Source organism: Ochotona princeps, chromosome 3, assembly GCF_030435755.1.
Source record: "Ochotona princeps isolate mOchPri1 chromosome 3, mOchPri1.hap1, whole genome shotgun sequence".
Lineage (NCBI taxonomy): Eukaryota > Metazoa > Chordata > Mammalia > Lagomorpha > Ochotonidae > Ochotona > Ochotona princeps.
Genome location: NC_080834.1, coordinates 22,272,498 through 22,290,738, shown reverse-complemented (window position 1 = coordinate 22,290,738; position 18,241 = coordinate 22,272,498). Strand labels below are relative to the sequence as shown.

At 45.5% G+C, this 18,241-nt stretch overlaps 1 protein-coding gene and 1 pseudogene across 1 annotated transcript in view; one reads left to right on the top strand and one right to left on the bottom strand.

Annotated features, from left to right (window-relative positions):
* Positions 1–367: 367 nt before the first annotated feature.
* Positions 368–15,281, bottom strand: LOC131479791 (vomeronasal type-2 receptor 1-like; annotated as a pseudogene).
* The window catches only part of LOC131479789 (glycogenin-1-like), an 18,899-nt gene continuing 15,937 nt past the window's right edge, over positions 15,280–18,241 (top strand). The window contains 2 exon segments of the mRNA XM_058661179.1: positions 15,280–15,404; positions 16,067–16,254. Of these exon segments, the coding sequence (XP_058517162.1) occupies positions 15,280–15,404; positions 16,067–16,254 (313 nt within the window).

Here is an 18,241-nt window from a genome sequence, read left to right as displayed (position 1 = left end):
ATGAAATTTTCTTGTCCCCACCAGGGTATAAATTTCTAGAACATATGCTTATAAGACAAAAACCTATTCTAGAGTCAAAATTTTCCTCTAACTTATGTCCAAAATTTTCTAGCTCATGCCTATCACATCCTCTACTTTTGAAAGTATTTTAAAATGTTTAAATAGTTTAAAATTTCAAGGGTAAACAATCTTGTAACTCATGTGCATCCTATAATATGAGTATTCATAAACATGCTAAGACTACACCACCAGAATACTATCATCAAGATGACCCCAGAGTGGCAGGCAGCTGCTGGAGGGACAACTTGAAAAAATATGTTGGAAATGTCACCATTGCAGCCTGAAAGGACACACGTGACTTACAAACTCAGTCATCCATAACAGTTGACTCGGTGGTGGTGTTAAGCTCACTGCTCACAGACGCTGACGTCAGTTGTTGGTTTTTTTTTTTTTACTTTTTTTTTATTGCATTTCATTTTTTTAAAATTAATTACATTGCATTATGTGATACATTTTTTTTATGCACTGGGATTTCCCCCGCCCCTCCCCACGCCCTCTCCCCCCCCACGGCGGATTGCTCCACCTTTTTGCATTTCCATAGTTCAAATTCAGTTGAGATTCTTTCATTGGAGGTATTTACCAAGCATAAAGTCCAGTATCTTATTGTCCTGGTAAGTTCAATGGTTTCTTGGGGAGACCATCTCTGGTCTGAAGGTAGAGCCGGCAGAGTATCATTCCAATCAATTAAAAGCCCCAACATAATATTTTCAACCATTTACAACCTTATGGCATTACTTGACATGGTATTGATTAACCAATATGTTAATAGGAAAATTCAGGTTCTCAACCACAACCTGTGACTTCTTCATAGACATTTCAATTTTGGTTTACATTCAGCTGTGTTCTATACACCTTAAAATGGCTTAGATGGCTATTCAGCTGTCTCATGCCTATTTTAATTTTAGTATTTAGCAGTTTATAGCATTGAAGCATGTGTTCGCTGAACCTGGCTGTTTTTCAGGTGGTCTAACTCTATAATTCTAACAGGATATATGTCAACAGTACAGGTGAGCATGTTTAGGAGGGGTGTGCAGGGAAATCTTCCATACCCCAGTGAGGAGTAACTAATCTTTGTGTCCCACCCAGTGAGTTATAAGTGCATCCCCGCTGATCGTTTCCTGTCTGTTTCTAAGTTTTCCTTGTTGTTCTCTATCTATTCTGGTTTTGTTTGTTTGTTTGTTAGTTTTGAGGGGTTTCTGGAGCGCTCCTGATGGTTATTACGAGAGGGGGTGGGGACCCAAAATTGGAAGCAGGCAAGGACCAGAGAAAGCTCCTCTCCTTAGTCCCGAAGGAAGTTTACTGTTCTTCTGTTTCTGCGGACCGCTCAGGGATCCTGGTTGTTGTTCTGATGACCTTGGATCCTGCAAGGCAGGATTTGGGCTTCTTCCATCCCACGTGGTAGGTCCAAATGGGGGTGGGTGACCTCAGAGTTCTTGGTCTCCGAAGGCACTCCATTTCCCCCGTGGTCTCCTTAGCAGTAGGGATGTAGTCCTCGGTGCTCATACTGATAGTCCTTGGTGAGGATCCGGGTGTCTTCATGGCTGGGATAAAAGCTTCCTCCTGGCTGACATCAGTTGTATACTCCTGTCTATGATGGGGACCTTTCCACCAACAGTGTCGTCCGTGTTCCTCTTTGGCCTCAGCAGAATAATGAAGCGCTTGGGAGCAAATATACAACCCAACAAAACATAGCTGGATGCCAAGATTGCAAATATTTCCACAGCCACTTTGAATCTGCCTTGGTGCTCAAAGAAGCAGGGACAAAAGATATCCAGACAATAAAAACACAAGCATCCCAAACGTGATGCATTTTCCTTCATAGTAATTATCTGGCAGCTGGCGAGCCACAAAGGTCGTCAGAAAGCAAAGCAAGGCCAGGAAGACATCAATCCCAAACATCGAGCACAAAAATTCTATAGAGCCCTCATTGCACTCCAGAATGATCTTTATATTTTGAGATTCCATGTTCTTGTATACCCTTGGGGGTTCCAACACCAAGTAAGCTGTGCAGATGCTAATCTCAGCTAAGACAGAGATCAGCACAATGATTTTTAGAAAAAGGGGGCGTATGGATATAAGCCGAGTTTTGGACTTGGAAATTCTATAGGCTAAAAATAATGAAATGGTCTTCCCAAGAATACAAGCTAGGCAGAGAGAAGAGTCCAGTGCCAGAGTGACCTGCCGAGCCATGCAGGACCAGTTGGATGGCTTTCCAACAAAAAGTATGCATGACAACACTATAATGATAAGAGAAGCCTGAATGAGAAAGCTCAGGTCCCGGCCGTTGGCCTTCACCAGTGGAGTGTGCCTGTACATCACATAAACAACCATGGCTGCTAAGGCCACAAGTGCCCCAAAGATGGAGAGAATGACCAGCGTGAATCCCAGGGCCTCATCATAAGCAAGGAACTCCACCTCTTTGAGAACACACTCACTCTTCTGTGCATTGGACCAATAGTCTTCACCACACCGTTCACATTCCCTTTGGCCTATTAAACAAAACAGAGAAGTGATGTAAGTAACTCAGTTGTTCCTCTCCATTGTGAATAGCCCAGAGCAGTCAAGGAAGGACCTACAGAACAAGGACGCATTGAAAATCCTTTCACACAGAATACATACAAGGTCTCAAGAGAGTAAAAACGGCCTGAAAGTACAGGGATTGCTCCAGTGGGAGAATCAGGTTGCCCTGCAGAAACTTAGTCTTTCTTGTCAATTTCACTGCTTCCACCAGCACCTTTTCCAGCAACAAATCTTTCTGCTCCGATTTTTTTTAACATTTATTTCTTTGTATTGGAAAGGCAGATATGCCGAGAAGAGAAGAGACAGAGGAAGATCTTCCATGCATTGATTCACTCCCCAAGTGGGTACAACTGCTGGAGCTGAGCAGATCCATAGCAAGGAGCCAGGAGCTTCATCAGGGTCTCCCACACAGGTACAGGGTCCCAAGGCTTTGGGCTGTCCTCCACTGCGCTCCCAGGCCACAAGCAGGGAGCCGGATGGGAAGCGGGGCTGCCAGGATAGAACCGGTGCCCATATGAGATCTTGTGATGTTCAAGGTGAGGACTTCAGCAGATAGGCTACCGTGTCTGGCCCCCAACTACCTTTTTGGAAAGGGAAACATGTGCCACCATAAACACACAAAAAATAAACCCATATGTGAGGGGGAAAAAATACAATAAAATGAAAGCTATTGCCATGAAGCAGTCAAGAGGATTAAGACGGGACCAGGTTTGTTAAAATGGCAGTGTTTTCCTCGGCCTACCCTGTGCAATGCTGGCCATGAAGAGCAGTTGTTCAGCCACAACCATGGACAATGTGTAAGCACTGTTTGCAGAACTCATCTGTCCTATTTACAGCCTCAACCCAGCCTGTCCCATTGTCCTAAGGTGTAGCACACCAATGAAACCTTCAACTGAGCGGTTAGTATGCCAATATGGCAACTTGGAAATACATATTAGGCTGTTGAACTACTCATGAAATTTCAAATCTGGCACTTTCAACTGTTAAGACAGTTGGCCTAGCAATGAAATTCCAGATCTTACAATTTGAAATTGGAAAAAATTCAGGAAAATCTTGAATTTTAAGTCACCTTTTTTTCAATTATGAAGATGCTTGATGCTTAATTTCAGAAACAAATAATTTCACAGTATATTCATACTTGTTCTCAACTGTGGCAGCTTTAAAGTTGAAATTCAATACTCTATTGTTCTATATATACAAAACAAAATCTAATGGTTTGATGGAGTATAGAGATTTTTGTTACAAGTTGTTGAGATCTATTTATAAAGAAGGCTGCTCTTTGCCAACACATGCTTAATCAAATGGTAGTTTTATATCCAGGGAAGATGAACCGTCTCTACCTGCTGTCCGTGACACATGCCCTTCAGCACAAGGCATGCAGTCAAAGCAGCAGATGGGTTCTCCTTGATGAATCCCCTTCCGGGTGCCAGGAGGACAGAGTTCAGTACACACGGAGTGGGGAATCTAGCAAAGACAAATTCAATGAGTACAAGAAAGCACTGTGTGTCTGCTACTCCCAGGACTGAAAAAGTTCCCCTACAGATCTCCATGGAAACTTGGTGGGTGGCTGAGAGCATAGGATATCTGGGTAAAAATAAAACTCAAAGAAATGACAACACAAAGAGAACTTTTTCCAAAGGACAATGTTGTGGTTGGTTCCAGAAAAGTAAAACTAGCTCTTCTGTTGCTTTTAAATATTCATTCATTTATTCATTGATTTGGAATGCAGTTAAAGAGAAAGAGATCTTCTACGTGCTGGTCCACTCCCCAGATGGCTGCAACTGCTGGGGCTAGACCAGGCTGAAGCCAACTAACAGAAATACAGGTCTTCAACCTAGGTGACAAGAACACAAATACTTGATTATTTCGCAGGTGAGTTAGTAGGGTGTTGAATCAGAAGGAGAGCAGTCAAGACTTGAACCAACAGTCAAATATGGGATGTTGGTGTTGCAGGTAGAAGCTTAACCTACTGTCCCACAACACAAGCCCCAAAACTATCTTTTTCAAACGTTGGAGATCCAGCCCAGGCCCCATAGCATGGACAACTGACAAGTCTGTTCCCGCTTGTGGATAACCTATGACCCTAAGAATCCTCTTGATAACCTTAAACATTTTTTTTTTTCCTTAGGAAAATGGAATGGAAAGGAAAGGGGAGGAGAGGGAAGGGTAGAGGAGAGGAGGGGATGGTAGGGGAGGAGAAGGCAGGGAAGGAGAGAGGAGGAGAAGAGAGAACACCTTTGATCAACTCCTCTCTGCAATGCAAACTTCTTGGGTTCCACAGACCCCCTTTTGTTTACTTTGTTAATGCTACTTCTTCTCTCTGCCTCCTCATGGTGGGCATTTTCTTGCACTTGGTCCTTGACCCCCTGCTTCCACCTCTTGAGGTAAAGGCAGGCTTTCATTCTGTAAACCTTCACCTTGCATCTCTAAAAAATAATTGCCAAATCTTAATCTTCAATGCTAACCTTTCCCACTGGACCTTTTTCTCATTCTATACTCAAAATTCCTTTTTTTTTTTTTGGTCCCCTAACATGTTCTTTCTTTGAGATTCCTTCAACCTCTCAAATTCAACTATCCCCTGAACACTATTCCTCCTTCCATAGCTTACATTTTTATCACCAATCTGATCTGTTGTAGCCTGCCTAGAGGTACTCTCTCCTTCACCCGGGATCTTCTTCTAACCTACCACCAGACTTGTGACTTAAACCACACCTTACACACTCTTCTAAGGGATCAAGACACAATCAGGTCCAAGCCATCAGCAAATCCATTGCCATGTACCTATAAGACATCCAGAATCAAAATTCTTCTCACCAACTCTATCCCATCTCTCCTGATCCCAGCAACCTTGGTTATTCTGAATGAGTTTTATGGTCTTGTAAGAGTTTCTCTGATTCTACTCTTGCCCTCTGCCCCCACATCCTCAGTCTATTTATATGTCAGACACCATGATATTCCAAACCTCAGGTCGCATCATGACGGCCTCCTGTCAAGTCTGCTTCATGCCTTACTTTTACACTCAGGGTGAAGGGCAAGGTCACTCAGTGGACAGCAGTGGCCTGCGTGGCCTTCTCTCGCCTCTCTTCCTACATTCCATCTTCCCTTTTTCCAACTACACTGATCTCTTTGTTCCCCCTCCCAAAAATGCCAAGCACATTTGCGCATCAGGGTTGAAAGCTGCTGTTCCTTCTACCTAGAATTCTCTTCTACATGATTCTTACATACGCTTCCTTTGAAATTTTTGTTCACCTGGCACTGTAGTGAGGCCTTCTCTGGCCACACTTTGTGGAATTCCACCACTACACTCCCCCAGCACTCCCTCTCTGTGTCCAGCTTGTTTTTCCTCCTAACAATTATATCACTTTCAGTACACTATGCAATTTGTGCATTTGTCTTGCTTGCTTCCCGATATATCCCTCTGAAATTTTAGCTCTGCTATGCAAGAGTTTGTTACTGGTGCACTGATGCACATCCCCAGGTTGCATGCATAGATAATGCTGTGCTAGTGAATAGTTCCTCTGCGATTCAATCATCAAATTGTAAGCACTTCCTTTTGTCAAGACATTAACCGAGTTGAATTCATAGTCAATGTTTTGTAAGTTTGTAGCAAACTGCCTTTGGAGAAATCATTATACAAATACAGCCACAATTTTAACTCATAAGATAAGACAGATAGATTGCTGTGGGATGGAAGTTAGGTTCAGTAGTTTAGTCACTGCTTAGGATACCAAGTCCCAATTTGGAGTGTTTAGTTTGAGTTCTTACTACTGCACTTCAAATTCAGCTTGCAGGCAGGCAACAAGTGATGACTCCATTACTCAAATCCCTGCCACCACACGAGAGACCCAGATTGAATGCCAAGCTACTGCCTTTGGCTTGTGCAGACCTAGCTGGTGTGGACATTTGCGGAGTAAATTATCAGATGTAAGATTTCTCTGTCTGTCTCGATGTCTCTTTCTCTGTCTTCCAAATAAAATAAGTAACTTTTGTCAAATACTTGGTTTCTACTATGCTGACATATGGAATACTCCTAGTTAAACCATCTCTTGCGACATTTGTCCTCTAAGTTCCACACCTCAGAAGTCTTCAGTGGTAGGCCTGATATAACTACACAACAGTACAGCTCAGCCCGGCATGGCAGCCTAGTGGCTGAAGTCCTCTTCATGCATGCCCAGGATTCCATATGGGCACCGTTTCTATCCCGGATGCTGTACTTTCCTTCCAGCTGCCTGCTTGTGGCCTGGGAAAGCAGTCGAAGAGAGCCTTGGGACCCTGCACCCACGTGGGAGACCCGGAGGAAGCTCCTGGCTTCAGATCAGCTCCGGCCGTTGTGGCCACTTGGGGAGTGAGCCAGTGGATACAAGATCTTTCTCTCTGTATCTGTTTCTCTCTGTAAATCTGACTTTCCAATAAAAATAAATAAATCTTTTTTTAAGTATATAATAGTACAGGTATTGTCTTTAGATCCAATAATTAGAGTAAAACTTCATATTATGCCTTCTTAAAATCAAATTTGGTATTTGAAACATTCTACTGAATTTTCTATTAAGAAACACACATAGCTCTTGTGTACTATTCTTATATATGTTCCTTTAAAAGGCACATTGATTCTAAATTAAAACAAATGAATAATTACACGAAATTTTTAAAAGTAAAATTATTGCTGTTGCTGATGATGACATTAACTAAGAATGTTCAGTTAATCTATAATGAGCCATTTTAAACCTATGGTATTAGAGAACACCTCATCTTGAACCGTGCAATGTTCACTGGAGGTGTCAGCTTCACAGCAGCAGAGCTGGCCCAGGGTCTGTTCCACAGCTAGCCTGAATGGAAGCAGCACAATTAGAAAGCTTTTGGCATTGTTATATGAGCATGGTTATACCCGTTGCGGGGATTTTCCTTAAACAAAACCTAATTACTGATTCATAACCGAATGTTATGCTCCTGCAAGAAACAACATTAGAATGTGGCTATAAATGTTATTTTAAAGGAACTCAACTTTTGCTTTAATTTTCAGAGCAATAAATTGCAATTGTGTAATCCATTTTCAGTTGTGACGCAATAACCTTTTTAAATTTGGGATCATAGGACATTTCCGGTTAAGAGCTTATGGGGGGGCCCAGCGGCGTGGCCTAGCGGCTTAAGTCCTCGCCTTGAACGCCCCGGGATCCCATATGGGCGCCGGTTCTAATCCCAGCAGCTCCACTTCCCATCCAGCTCCCTGCTTGTGGCCTGGGAAAGCAGTCGAGGACGGCCCAAAGCTTTGGGACCCTGCACCCGCGTGGGAGACCCGGAGGAGGATCCTGGTTCCCGGCATCGGATCGGCGCGCACCGGCCCGTTGTGGCTCACTTGGGGAGTGAATCATCGGACCGAAGATCTTCCTCTCTGTCTCTCCTCCTCTCTGTATATCCGGCTTTCCAATAATAATAAATCTTAAAAAAAAAAAAGGCGATGCAAAACAAAGCATTTGAAATTAAAGAATACCCCAGTAAATGAAAAGATATCCCTTGCTCACACTTCAGAAGTTGCTATATTGGCACTACTCCCCAAACCAATGTACAATTTCAATACAATTTTTGTCAGGAGCCAAGCTGGCTTTATGGTAGAAACTAAACTAACCATAAATTCAGGTGGAAATGAAAGGGGCCCAGAATAGCCAAAATAATGTTGTAAAAGGACATACAACTGAAAGAATCCACCTGCCAAGTTTCAAATTTAGCACAGGCTGAGCATCCCTAACTCACTCAACCTGACACCACAAGTGGAAAACACACCTGGGGGAGGCAACAAGCACAACACAGTCTGCATTTCTTATTTTTAAAAGAATTATTTATTTGAAAAGCAAAGATACAGAGAAAGAGAGAGGAGAGACAGATTTTCCATTCACGGGTTCATTCCTCGATTGGGTGCAATGACCATGGCTGGGCCAGGCTGAAGCCAGGAGCCAGGGGCTTCCTTCAGGTCTCCCACGCAGGTGCAGGGGCCCGGGGACTGGCGTCATCCTCTGCTGCTTTCCTAGGCACACAACAGGGAGATGGATCAAAAATGGAGCAGCTGAGACTCAAAACATCACTTATATGGCTTGTCCATGTTGCAGGCTGTGGTTTAACCTGCAAGCCATAGTGTCGGCCTCTATAGCCAGCATCTTTAAATAGAAAAAAAGATGTTTCCAGCCCCCTCACTCTTTCTATCTTTTCTGAATATGCCCAGATTTCCCTCACACAAGCCTATCCATAAGCCCAAGTATTCTACTCTGGGATGTGGGCATTTTCACGGCTAGCCTACATGCCTGCTCCCAAACATATTACTGAAAATGTTCCCCAAAAATGTCTGCAGGTAGCCTGTGGTAACAGAGTTAAGAGAATGGGAGGAAGCAGTTTTTAGCTAAGTGGTAAGATGCCCCCAAGTCCCCTCTTAGAGTGACACTGACTCTGGCTGACTGTACCTTCTCATTTCATCAGACTGTGGGAGGCAGCAGATGGTCAAGGACTTGGGTTACTTCCACCCTTGGGGGAGATCTGAACTGAGTTCCTGGGTCCTGGCTTCGGCCCGGCCCAGTCCAGCCATGTGAAGCTTTAGGAGAATAAGACAACAGATGGACTTTCCCTCTGTCTCTGCCTCTTAAATAAACAATAAACTTTTTAAAAAAGGAGAAAGCATCTATGGTGATGTACAGCTAGCGTTTCTGTTAGACAAAACTCAAAAGTGGTATGGTTCTGCTTTCTATAGAAGAGTATAATTTTGGAATGACCACCACCTATGATTTTCAGACCCTGAAAGATGAACTGTTGTAGTTCTTGGCTGAAAGCATTACACAGGAACTAATGAAAAGCAAAAACAAACAAAAACAACAAAAAAACAATGGGTAGTCTCAAAAGCAAAGGTCTCAGTTGTGTGTTCAACAAGCTGATCTGCATCAGGAAGAAAAAAGAAATTAACAACACCATGAAGTTAAATGACATGCTACTGAATGACTAACGTGTAGCTGGAGAAACGAAAAATCAAGAACCTTCTTGAAGAAAATGATGCTACTTTATGATCTTTGAGTCATTGAATGATTTAATCAGAAGAAAGTGTTTTGAAGGGATGAAACTAACCGAAAACATCAAATCCGCTGATTTTTGTTGGTGAAGTGTGTCTCTTCTAGACAACAAATAGATGAGGTTTGTTTTTTGATCCAGTCTACTAATCTATGACGTTTGATTGAGCTTAAGCCATTTACATTCAGGGTTACTATGTATGGGTGGTACTTTGGGCCTGTCATTTTAGGAATGGGTTGTTCATTGGTTTAGTTTTCTGTTGCCATTTTACTGGGATGTTCTTCCCATTTGCCTTTGGTTTTGGTGGGTGCTATTCCTCTTCTCTGTCAAGAGAACATTTTGAAGTATCATTTGTAGGGCAGGTTTGGAAGAGGCAAATTCTTTTAAACTTTCTTGACTGTGGAAGGATTTTATTTCATTTTCAAAGACAAAAGAAAGCTTTGCTGGATATGTTATCCTGAGCTGACAAATTTTTTTTTTTAGAATCTGGAATATGTCACTCCATTCTCTTCTTGCCTGTAGAGTTTCGTGTGAGAGATCTCCTGTGAGCTTAATTGGCATTCCTTTATATGTCAGTATGCATTTCTACTTCCAAATACTTACAATGAAACTATTTATTGTATCTTGACAATATGATGCTGGACTCTCTGCCATTGTCCATGCCCGCAATGATGGACATATGACTGTGTATGAAGAACTATACTTCAGTAATAATATACAGGAACTAGGTGGGAGGGGTGGGGAACTGGGGCTGGATAAGGGAAATACCAGGAGCCTATGGAACTGTATCATAAAATGATAATAATTATAATAAAATGTAAAAAAAAAAAACCAAGGTGATCTGTCAGCTTTGCAATGAACACAGCACAACTTTGCTATCCTGACAGGAAATAAGGTGAAGATCTATCACTGTCAGCTGAAAATTGTAGGAACTATAATATGCAACAGGCTAGTTGATGACCCAAGTGGTTGGGTCCCTGTTGCTTAGATAGGAGAGCTGGAATGAATTCTCAGCTCCTGGCTCAATGTGGTACTATCCTCGCTGTTGTGGCCATTTGGGGAGTGAAATAGTGGGTTGGAAGTCCATTTCTTATTCTCTCTGCATTTCAAATAAAATTAACTAATAATTAAAAAAACCACCACCATTATAGGTGAATGGTGAAAATCTGTTGCTATTTGTTCCTGTTCTACAGCTGGCCCCGGGACTCAGTGACGCCATTCAGCTGCTGAGTTATCTTGACACATGATTTTTTTCATCATATGAGTGATATGACATAGTTTTCCCATGAAGTAATTTTGTATGAAGGAGTATAAGACAATGATTGGCATATAAAGTCAGTGTCAGGGAGGGCCCTGACACCAGACAACCACGGACGGTCCACATGGGTGACTGAAAGGGCCCTGCCTTTACTTTCAAATGATTCAATGTTTCTTGATGTACAAAGTTGACAAAACCAGTATATAGACCCTCCAGGCTATCTATTTAAGCTGCATATGAAAGAAATAAATTTGAGGTTTGCATTTGGATTTCATCCCCAAGATATCTCATGTACTGGGGGAAAAAAAATCCAAAATCCCATATCTAAAATACTTCTGGTCTCAAGCATTGCAGATCAGAGATACTCAACTTGGAGTACAGAAATCAGGGTAGAACCAGCTATTAAAAATTGAGTCACATTTATGGGAAACTGAGGTTTTCACAAGGACGCCAAAGTATTGCAGTGGGGAAGGAGTAGTCATTTTCACAAATGGTGCTGCAACAACTCAATCGACACTCATATGCAAAAGAAGCAAGTTGGCCACTTTCATACCATAAAAACTGAACCAAACTTAAAATCAGTGATAAACTGGAGGGTTATATCTCTCCTAAGAAAACAAAAGAGTAAAACTATGACTTTCAGCTAGGCAATGGTTTCTTAGATATAGCCTCAAATACAGAAATAGCAAATGAAAAATACAGTTATTCTGAAATTTGAGGGAAATGTATGTTATGACGAAACTATAATAAAAAATAAGGGAAAAACAATGTTGAGATTTCAAGATCCTTTGTATCAAAATCAACTTATTTTTAATTCCAGTTTTTGATAAGCTTTTGGAATATTCTTACAAATGAGCTGGACTATATCAAAGTTTAAAATTTGTGTGCTACAAGCTATATGAACATGAAGGTTAAAAGTCAACACACAGGACCCGGCGGCGTGGCCTAGCGGCTAAAGTCCTCGCCTTGAACGCCCCGGGATCCCATATGGGCGCCAGTTCTAATCCCAGCAGCTCCACTTCCCATCCAGCTCCCTGCTTGTGGCCTGGGAAAGCAGTTGAGGACGGCCCAAGGCATTGGGACCCTGCACCCGCGTGGGAGACCCGGAAGAGGTTCCTGGTTCCCGGCTTTGGATCGGCGCGCACCGGCCCGTTGTAGCTCACTTGGGGAGTGAATCATCGGATGGAAGATCTTCCTCTCTGTCTCTCCTCCTCTGTGTATATCTGACTGTAATAAAATAAATAAATCTTTTTTTAAAAAAGTCAACACACAGAATGGGAAAATATTTCAGAAATCATATATCTAGTAAAGCACTGGCATCTAGATTATATAAAGTACTCTTCCAACTCTGTAATGAAAAAGGCAACTCAATTTTTAGAAAATGAGCAGGGTTGGAATAGACCTCTCTCCAAAGAAGATACATATTTATGAAAACATGTTCAAAGATAATATTATTGAGGAAATGCAAATCAAAATTGCAGTGTCTCTTCAAACTTATTAGGATTGTCACGGTCTAACATATCATAAAAAGGACTGGCTATGAAATGGGAAGAAATTGGAATCCTCATACATCGCTAGTGGGAGTGAAAGATGATGCAGACACATGGAAAGCAGCCTGGCACTTACTGAAATGTTGCAGTCACCATACAACACAGCAATTCTACTCTTAGTTTATGTGTAGGAGAAATAAAAGCATATGTGCACATAAGCACATGGACACAGTGTTCACAGCAGCATCACTTACAACAGCCAAAAATCAACAACTACCCAAATGTCCACCCATGTGCTTATCTGTGATGAATGGATAAACAATACAGGTATGTCCATAATGAAGTATTCTCTGACAATACAGTACCAAAACATGCATAACCTTGAAAACACTGTGCTAAGTAAAAGAAGCCAGTCGTGACAGACCGTATTTAGGCAAATTTCAGCAAAGACGTGGAGACAAACACATTAAAGCAACAGTTGCTTGGGCCTGAGATGGAGAACTGACTGTTGAGGCCTGTGAGTACCTTGATGAAAATGCTATCAAATGAGACTGGTGGTGAGTGTTGTACAACTTTGTGAATATGCTAAAAACCATTTGGCTGCATACTTTAATGTAACGTAAATGGCTGAATTTTACATTACGTGGATTATTTCAACAAAGTTTGTTTAAGGCAATATAACTAGCCACCAGACTGTTGCAATTTGTGAAATATGGGTTCCAGTTCTTGAGCGACAAAAGGACACTCTGGGTCTCCCAGGACATTATTTATGGAAATTCAGTTTTGATTGGAACTGAGCCCAGTTGTGACCACTATCGGTGATTCCAAATACAGATTTTACACGCCATTCAGCAAGGACAAAAATCGCAAGCACTTGGGGAAGCAGTCCTGCGCCGTGTCCAGCCAGAGGTAGTACATCTATCTGTTGGCCGCTCGGTGGCAACTACTGGGATCTGAGGTCAGCAGGGTGCCCTCTGTTCTGAAATATACTTCCAGGTCACTTGTCCCACCATCAATTAGTGTGTGTGCTCAAGGGGAGGTAAACCGATCTCAACATTATCTTAAACAAAAACACAATTAGGAAGGTAAGCATCCAGCCAAAAGATTATATAATGCATTCCAAAGGCAATTCAAAACGAATTTTGCAGCAACCAAACCGAGTTATACATATGCAGCATACCTTTTAAAAGTCGACCATCACACATACTACGGCACATGCTGCTTAAGTGGGGCACAACTTCGCTATCTTCAATTTTTTTCCCTTTAGAATTAAGTAATTCTTCAAGCTCAAGTTTCACAAGAAAATAGTTAGCAAGCCAAAGTCTGTTGCCTTAAATGTCTTATAATCGAAAAAGCTCAAACAACTCACCATTCAGTCTGGTTCTTACCTGGGAGATCCAACCCCAAACAACTGAGTTAGAATCTGTATTTTTTTTTAAAGATTTATTCATTTTATTACAGCCAGATATACACAGAGGAGGAGAGACAGAGAGGAAGATCTTCCATCCGATGTTTCACTCCCCAAGTGAGCTACAACGGGCCGGTGCGCGCCGATCCAAAGCCGGGAACCAGGAACCTCTTCCGGGTCTCCCACGCGGGTGCAGGGTCCCAATGCATTGGGCTGTCCTCAACTGCTTTCCCAGGCCACAAGCAGGGAGCTGGATGGGAAGTGGAGCTGCTGGGATTAGAACCGGCGCCCACATGGGATCCCGGGGCGTTCAAGGCGAGGACTTTAGCCGCTAGGCCACGCCGCCGGGCCCAGAATCTGTATTTTAATAATATCACCTGGCAAGCTGTGTGCACATTAAACTTTGACAGACGTTGTTCTTACGTCTAACTGAGGCTCCATGCAGAGCAGGCCCAGGAGAATCAGCCAGTGGGTGCTTGTGAGTAACCTTGATGAAGAACATGAAAGAGTAGCTGGTAGCAGCCTCAACATGTTCTTATTTGCTTCAGCGGGATAAAAGCTGTCAACCTATTTGTAAAATTTTTTAATTTAATTTCTTGAAGTATAGAGAGAAATACATTTTCCATTCATTGGTTCACTCCCCTAAATGTGTGGAGCAGCCAGGGCTAGACTGAGAGTCAGGGGCTCAGTTTGGGAATTCTGTAAGGGCGTGTTGGGACCCATCTGCCAGAAAGCTGGAACTGCACCCGGAAGCAGGACCTCAACCCGGGCATTCTGGTATGTGCTGTATGTGTCACAAGTAATGTGCTAACTATTGCAGCACAAACCTGCTCCTATTAAATTCCCTATGCAGCCCAACAAAGAAGGCAGCAGCAACCCCTTTAAACATTAGGGGTGGTAGAGAAATGTTCTGAAAGGAAGGATTTTTTTTTTTTTTTAATTTCCAGCTTTCCCTGGTTCTTCTTCCTCATTTTCTTCTTTTGTTCCTGGGGGGAATCCAGCCTGCCACACTGCTGAGATAAATTGGCAGGAAGGTTTGTGGGTGAAAGCTAGAAACCTCACTTTTCCAGGTCTACCTATTAGGAACCGGGAGGGCAGTGGTCTCTAGGCCGTACTGGGATTGCAGGGGTCAGGGGAGGATTCCAGGGAGGCTTCCAAAGGATGACACCTACAATGCCAATTATTGGTTCTACCCTAAGGTTCTAATTCAGGAGGTCTGGACTTAGGCCTGGAAATGAGCATTTTAATCGCTGTCCCACCAAAATGACTGTCATGTAGGAATCCCAGGCCCCCAGAGGAAACAGTGAAATACATCCCGCGTTTACTGGGTATCTGTACACTCAGCAATGTTTCTGCTGTGTTTGGGCCGGGGAACAGGGCAGGGTGTGATCACCTTAGGAGAACGGTTTCTCAGCTTCCTAGATGAATGACAAATGGGCCATTTCAAGGTTTGTGAAACAGTTGAACCAAAAGAACTGCGTTACCTAACCACAGTTACCATGACTTACAACCTCTCGGGCGCACCCTTGCACCAAGAACAGCTTTTCCAGCGGGAAGGCTGCAGCCCGACCGCCAAGATTCAAGTCCCACTTTCTCCACTGACATTTAGCCTTAGAAAAGCAAGGTAACTTTTCGGTGCCTCCATGCTTTCCTCTGTGAAGGAATACAGAATACTTACCCAGTTGTTACAAGGATAAACGAAGCACTTGGCATCTTCATGACACAGTTCCGAAATCTACCCACCCCCCACCAATAACGCCCACCAAATATTCTTCCTATCTTTCCCTCATGGCCACAAAACTGTTGTGTTTTCAGGAATGATTTGCAATTTGAGGTAAAAACAACGGAATCAGAACTCACGTTTAATGAATCGAGCGATTGGGACAAACTGTGAGAACTGTTCCTCAGGGTTCCCTTACCTTAAGCTCCTTCAGGAGTCCCAGGCTGTACTCCGCCCCTTGCCTCCCTCAGGTCTCCGGCTCAGTGGCAACTGGGAGACCCTCAATCCCAGGCAGGTGCCTTGAGCTGGCAGCACCACAAGCAGGGGTACACTCGACCCGCAGCCTGGCCCTGAGGGAGCGACGTGCGACCCGAGGCGCGAGGGCAGCGGCCCCGCACAGCCGTGGGCCCCCGCCCCCACGGGCCGCGCAGCCCTGAGGATGCCCGCAGCAGCCGGGAGCGTGCGCAGCCACGTGACGGCCGCTATAAGAGCGCTCGGGGCGGACGCTGGGCTCCCGTCGCGCCTCCTCCCGGGCCGCGCTCCCCTTCTGGCACCCGGCTTCTCAGAGCCACCAAGCTGCGGCTGCAGCGGCCGCCCGCGCCCCGGCAGCACCATGACAGGTACGCGCCGCGCCGCCCTGCCCTCTCGCTGCGGGCTCGACACCGCCGCCGCCGCCGCCCCGGGCGAGTTCCCGAGCGCTGTAAAGTTGCCGCTAGCCGCAGCGCCCAGCGCCCCAGCGCGCGCGGGACCGAGGGTGGCGCACCGGAGCCGGGGCCCTGCTCCTGCTTCCGTCTCCTGCTCGCCCTTCCTCCTGCTCTTGCCGTGAAGGGCGGCCGGCCGAGCGGCTGCGGCGGGGCTGAGTGGGGGTGGGGAGCCGGGCTCCCCCGGGGGCGCGCCAGGCTGGCGCCAAGGGGCGCAGAACGGGCGCGGGGTCCGCGCGCTCCCTCGCCCTGGGGGAAGGGGGCGCCGACGCCGGGGGCCCCCAGCGGCCTCTCGGCTGGGCTGTTCGGCTTCTCGCCCCGGCCCTGGCCGCCACGCCGAGCCTATTTTTAGGCCTTTGGGGCCGGGCTGCGGGGAGCCAGCAGCCGGGCGAGCGTCCCCGGGGGCGGGCCCCGCGGGTGGAAGGGCGCCGGCCTCGGCCCCACTTGTTGCGGAGCGTCCGGGTCGTTGGCAAATCTGCCACCACCCCCTGAGGATCGGGGAACTCCGAAGAAACTGGCCCTTCCGTGTGGTTGCGGTTAATTGCCGGCCTGTTACAACAGTTGTGCTGCCAGAAGATGGCAGGTGTAACCGAGTTCAGCTGTCTTTGGGGACGTTGAACTCCTACCTAGCTGTTGCGGGTCTGGCTTTTCGTTTCTCCGCAGTGTTTGCGGGGAGGGGGGGAGGGCTGGGTGTTGTTGCCTAGGTTCCTCAACGTTTGAGCGTTTGTCCCGCCCCTTATTGAATCCTGGAATTTATCCATATTCTTGCTTCCTCAAGTCCGTGAATCCTCCGATTAGACTTTTTTCCTCCAGGATCTCTGGGACACTGGACCACCCTTAAGTTAACAGCAGAAAATGCGTTACGTCCAGATTAAGTATTTTGGGTGCATGCTGACCAAGCCACTGCCTTAGGATGGGTGGGAGTGTTCAGCAAGCATAGGCAAAGATTGCTGGGGGTGAGGAGGGACCGGTATCTGAGGCTCCCTGAAAGTGTTGCCTTGGGAAGCCTGGGGCGCTGCAGGGAGTGGGACGAGCTCTGTGCTGCACCCCGAGTGTGTGAAGATGGCTGTGAGGTTCCACGTGTGTGGGATACGCTGACCCAGCTCAGTAGCACACTACGCCCTCTTACTTCCCGCTGAAATTGGCTCTACCTGCAGCCTCTGCGTTGGTAAATGGGCAAGGCAGACAGGAAGCCGTTGTGGCAGCGTGTCCCAGCTCCCAGGTTGGGCAACAGTGATCCCTGCCAGAGCCTGGTCCCAAGTGATCCTGTTTGTCTGGATGGCCACCAGCAGGTTGTTAAAGATCTCAGATTGGAGAGTGTCCAGCGTGGACCTCAGGGCAAGACCTGAGAAGCATTAGACTGGATGATGGTGGGGGGTGTTTGGTGGCAGGCATAATCCAGGGTTCTGGCAACAGAGTGGCTATTGAAGATGGGAGCAGGTACCCCCTCTCTAGAGTGGAGGCAGTTGTGTTAGTACATGTGACGTGGCATGGAAAGCCACATGGCAGTGATTGGTCATAAATGACATAGCTGCTTCCAGCTGTCTAATGGGGCACAAATTCAAAGTGACCCCTTGGAGGTCATGGGCCAGGGTGCTTTTGCTCCAGGTTGAAGAAGAAATCGATGTGAAAAGCCATGGGGTGGGTATGGAGGCCCAGCATGTTAAGCTGCCTGCCTGGGACAGCATCTTATATGGGAGTGCTAGTTTGAGTCCCTGCTGAGGCGCCTGGCCGGTGATGCATATGAATGCTTGGGCCCCGTGAGCAGGGGAGACCAGGGTGGAGATCCAGCATCATGGCTTGTGCGTGGTCCAGCCGTGGCTGTTGTGGCCATCTGGGGAGGTTGTGGATGGAAGGTCTGTTTTCCCCCAATCTGTGCCACCCTATCAGATAATTAAAGGAATTTTTAAAAGAAGTGGAAGAAAGCCTGTGGTGTGGCCTCTGTGAAGCGTGTGGCTTTTCCTCTGACTGCCAGCTGAGGTGGCCAGTTGGGACGGTGCTTGCCTGACATGACCGTCTATAGACCCTCAAAGAAAAGAG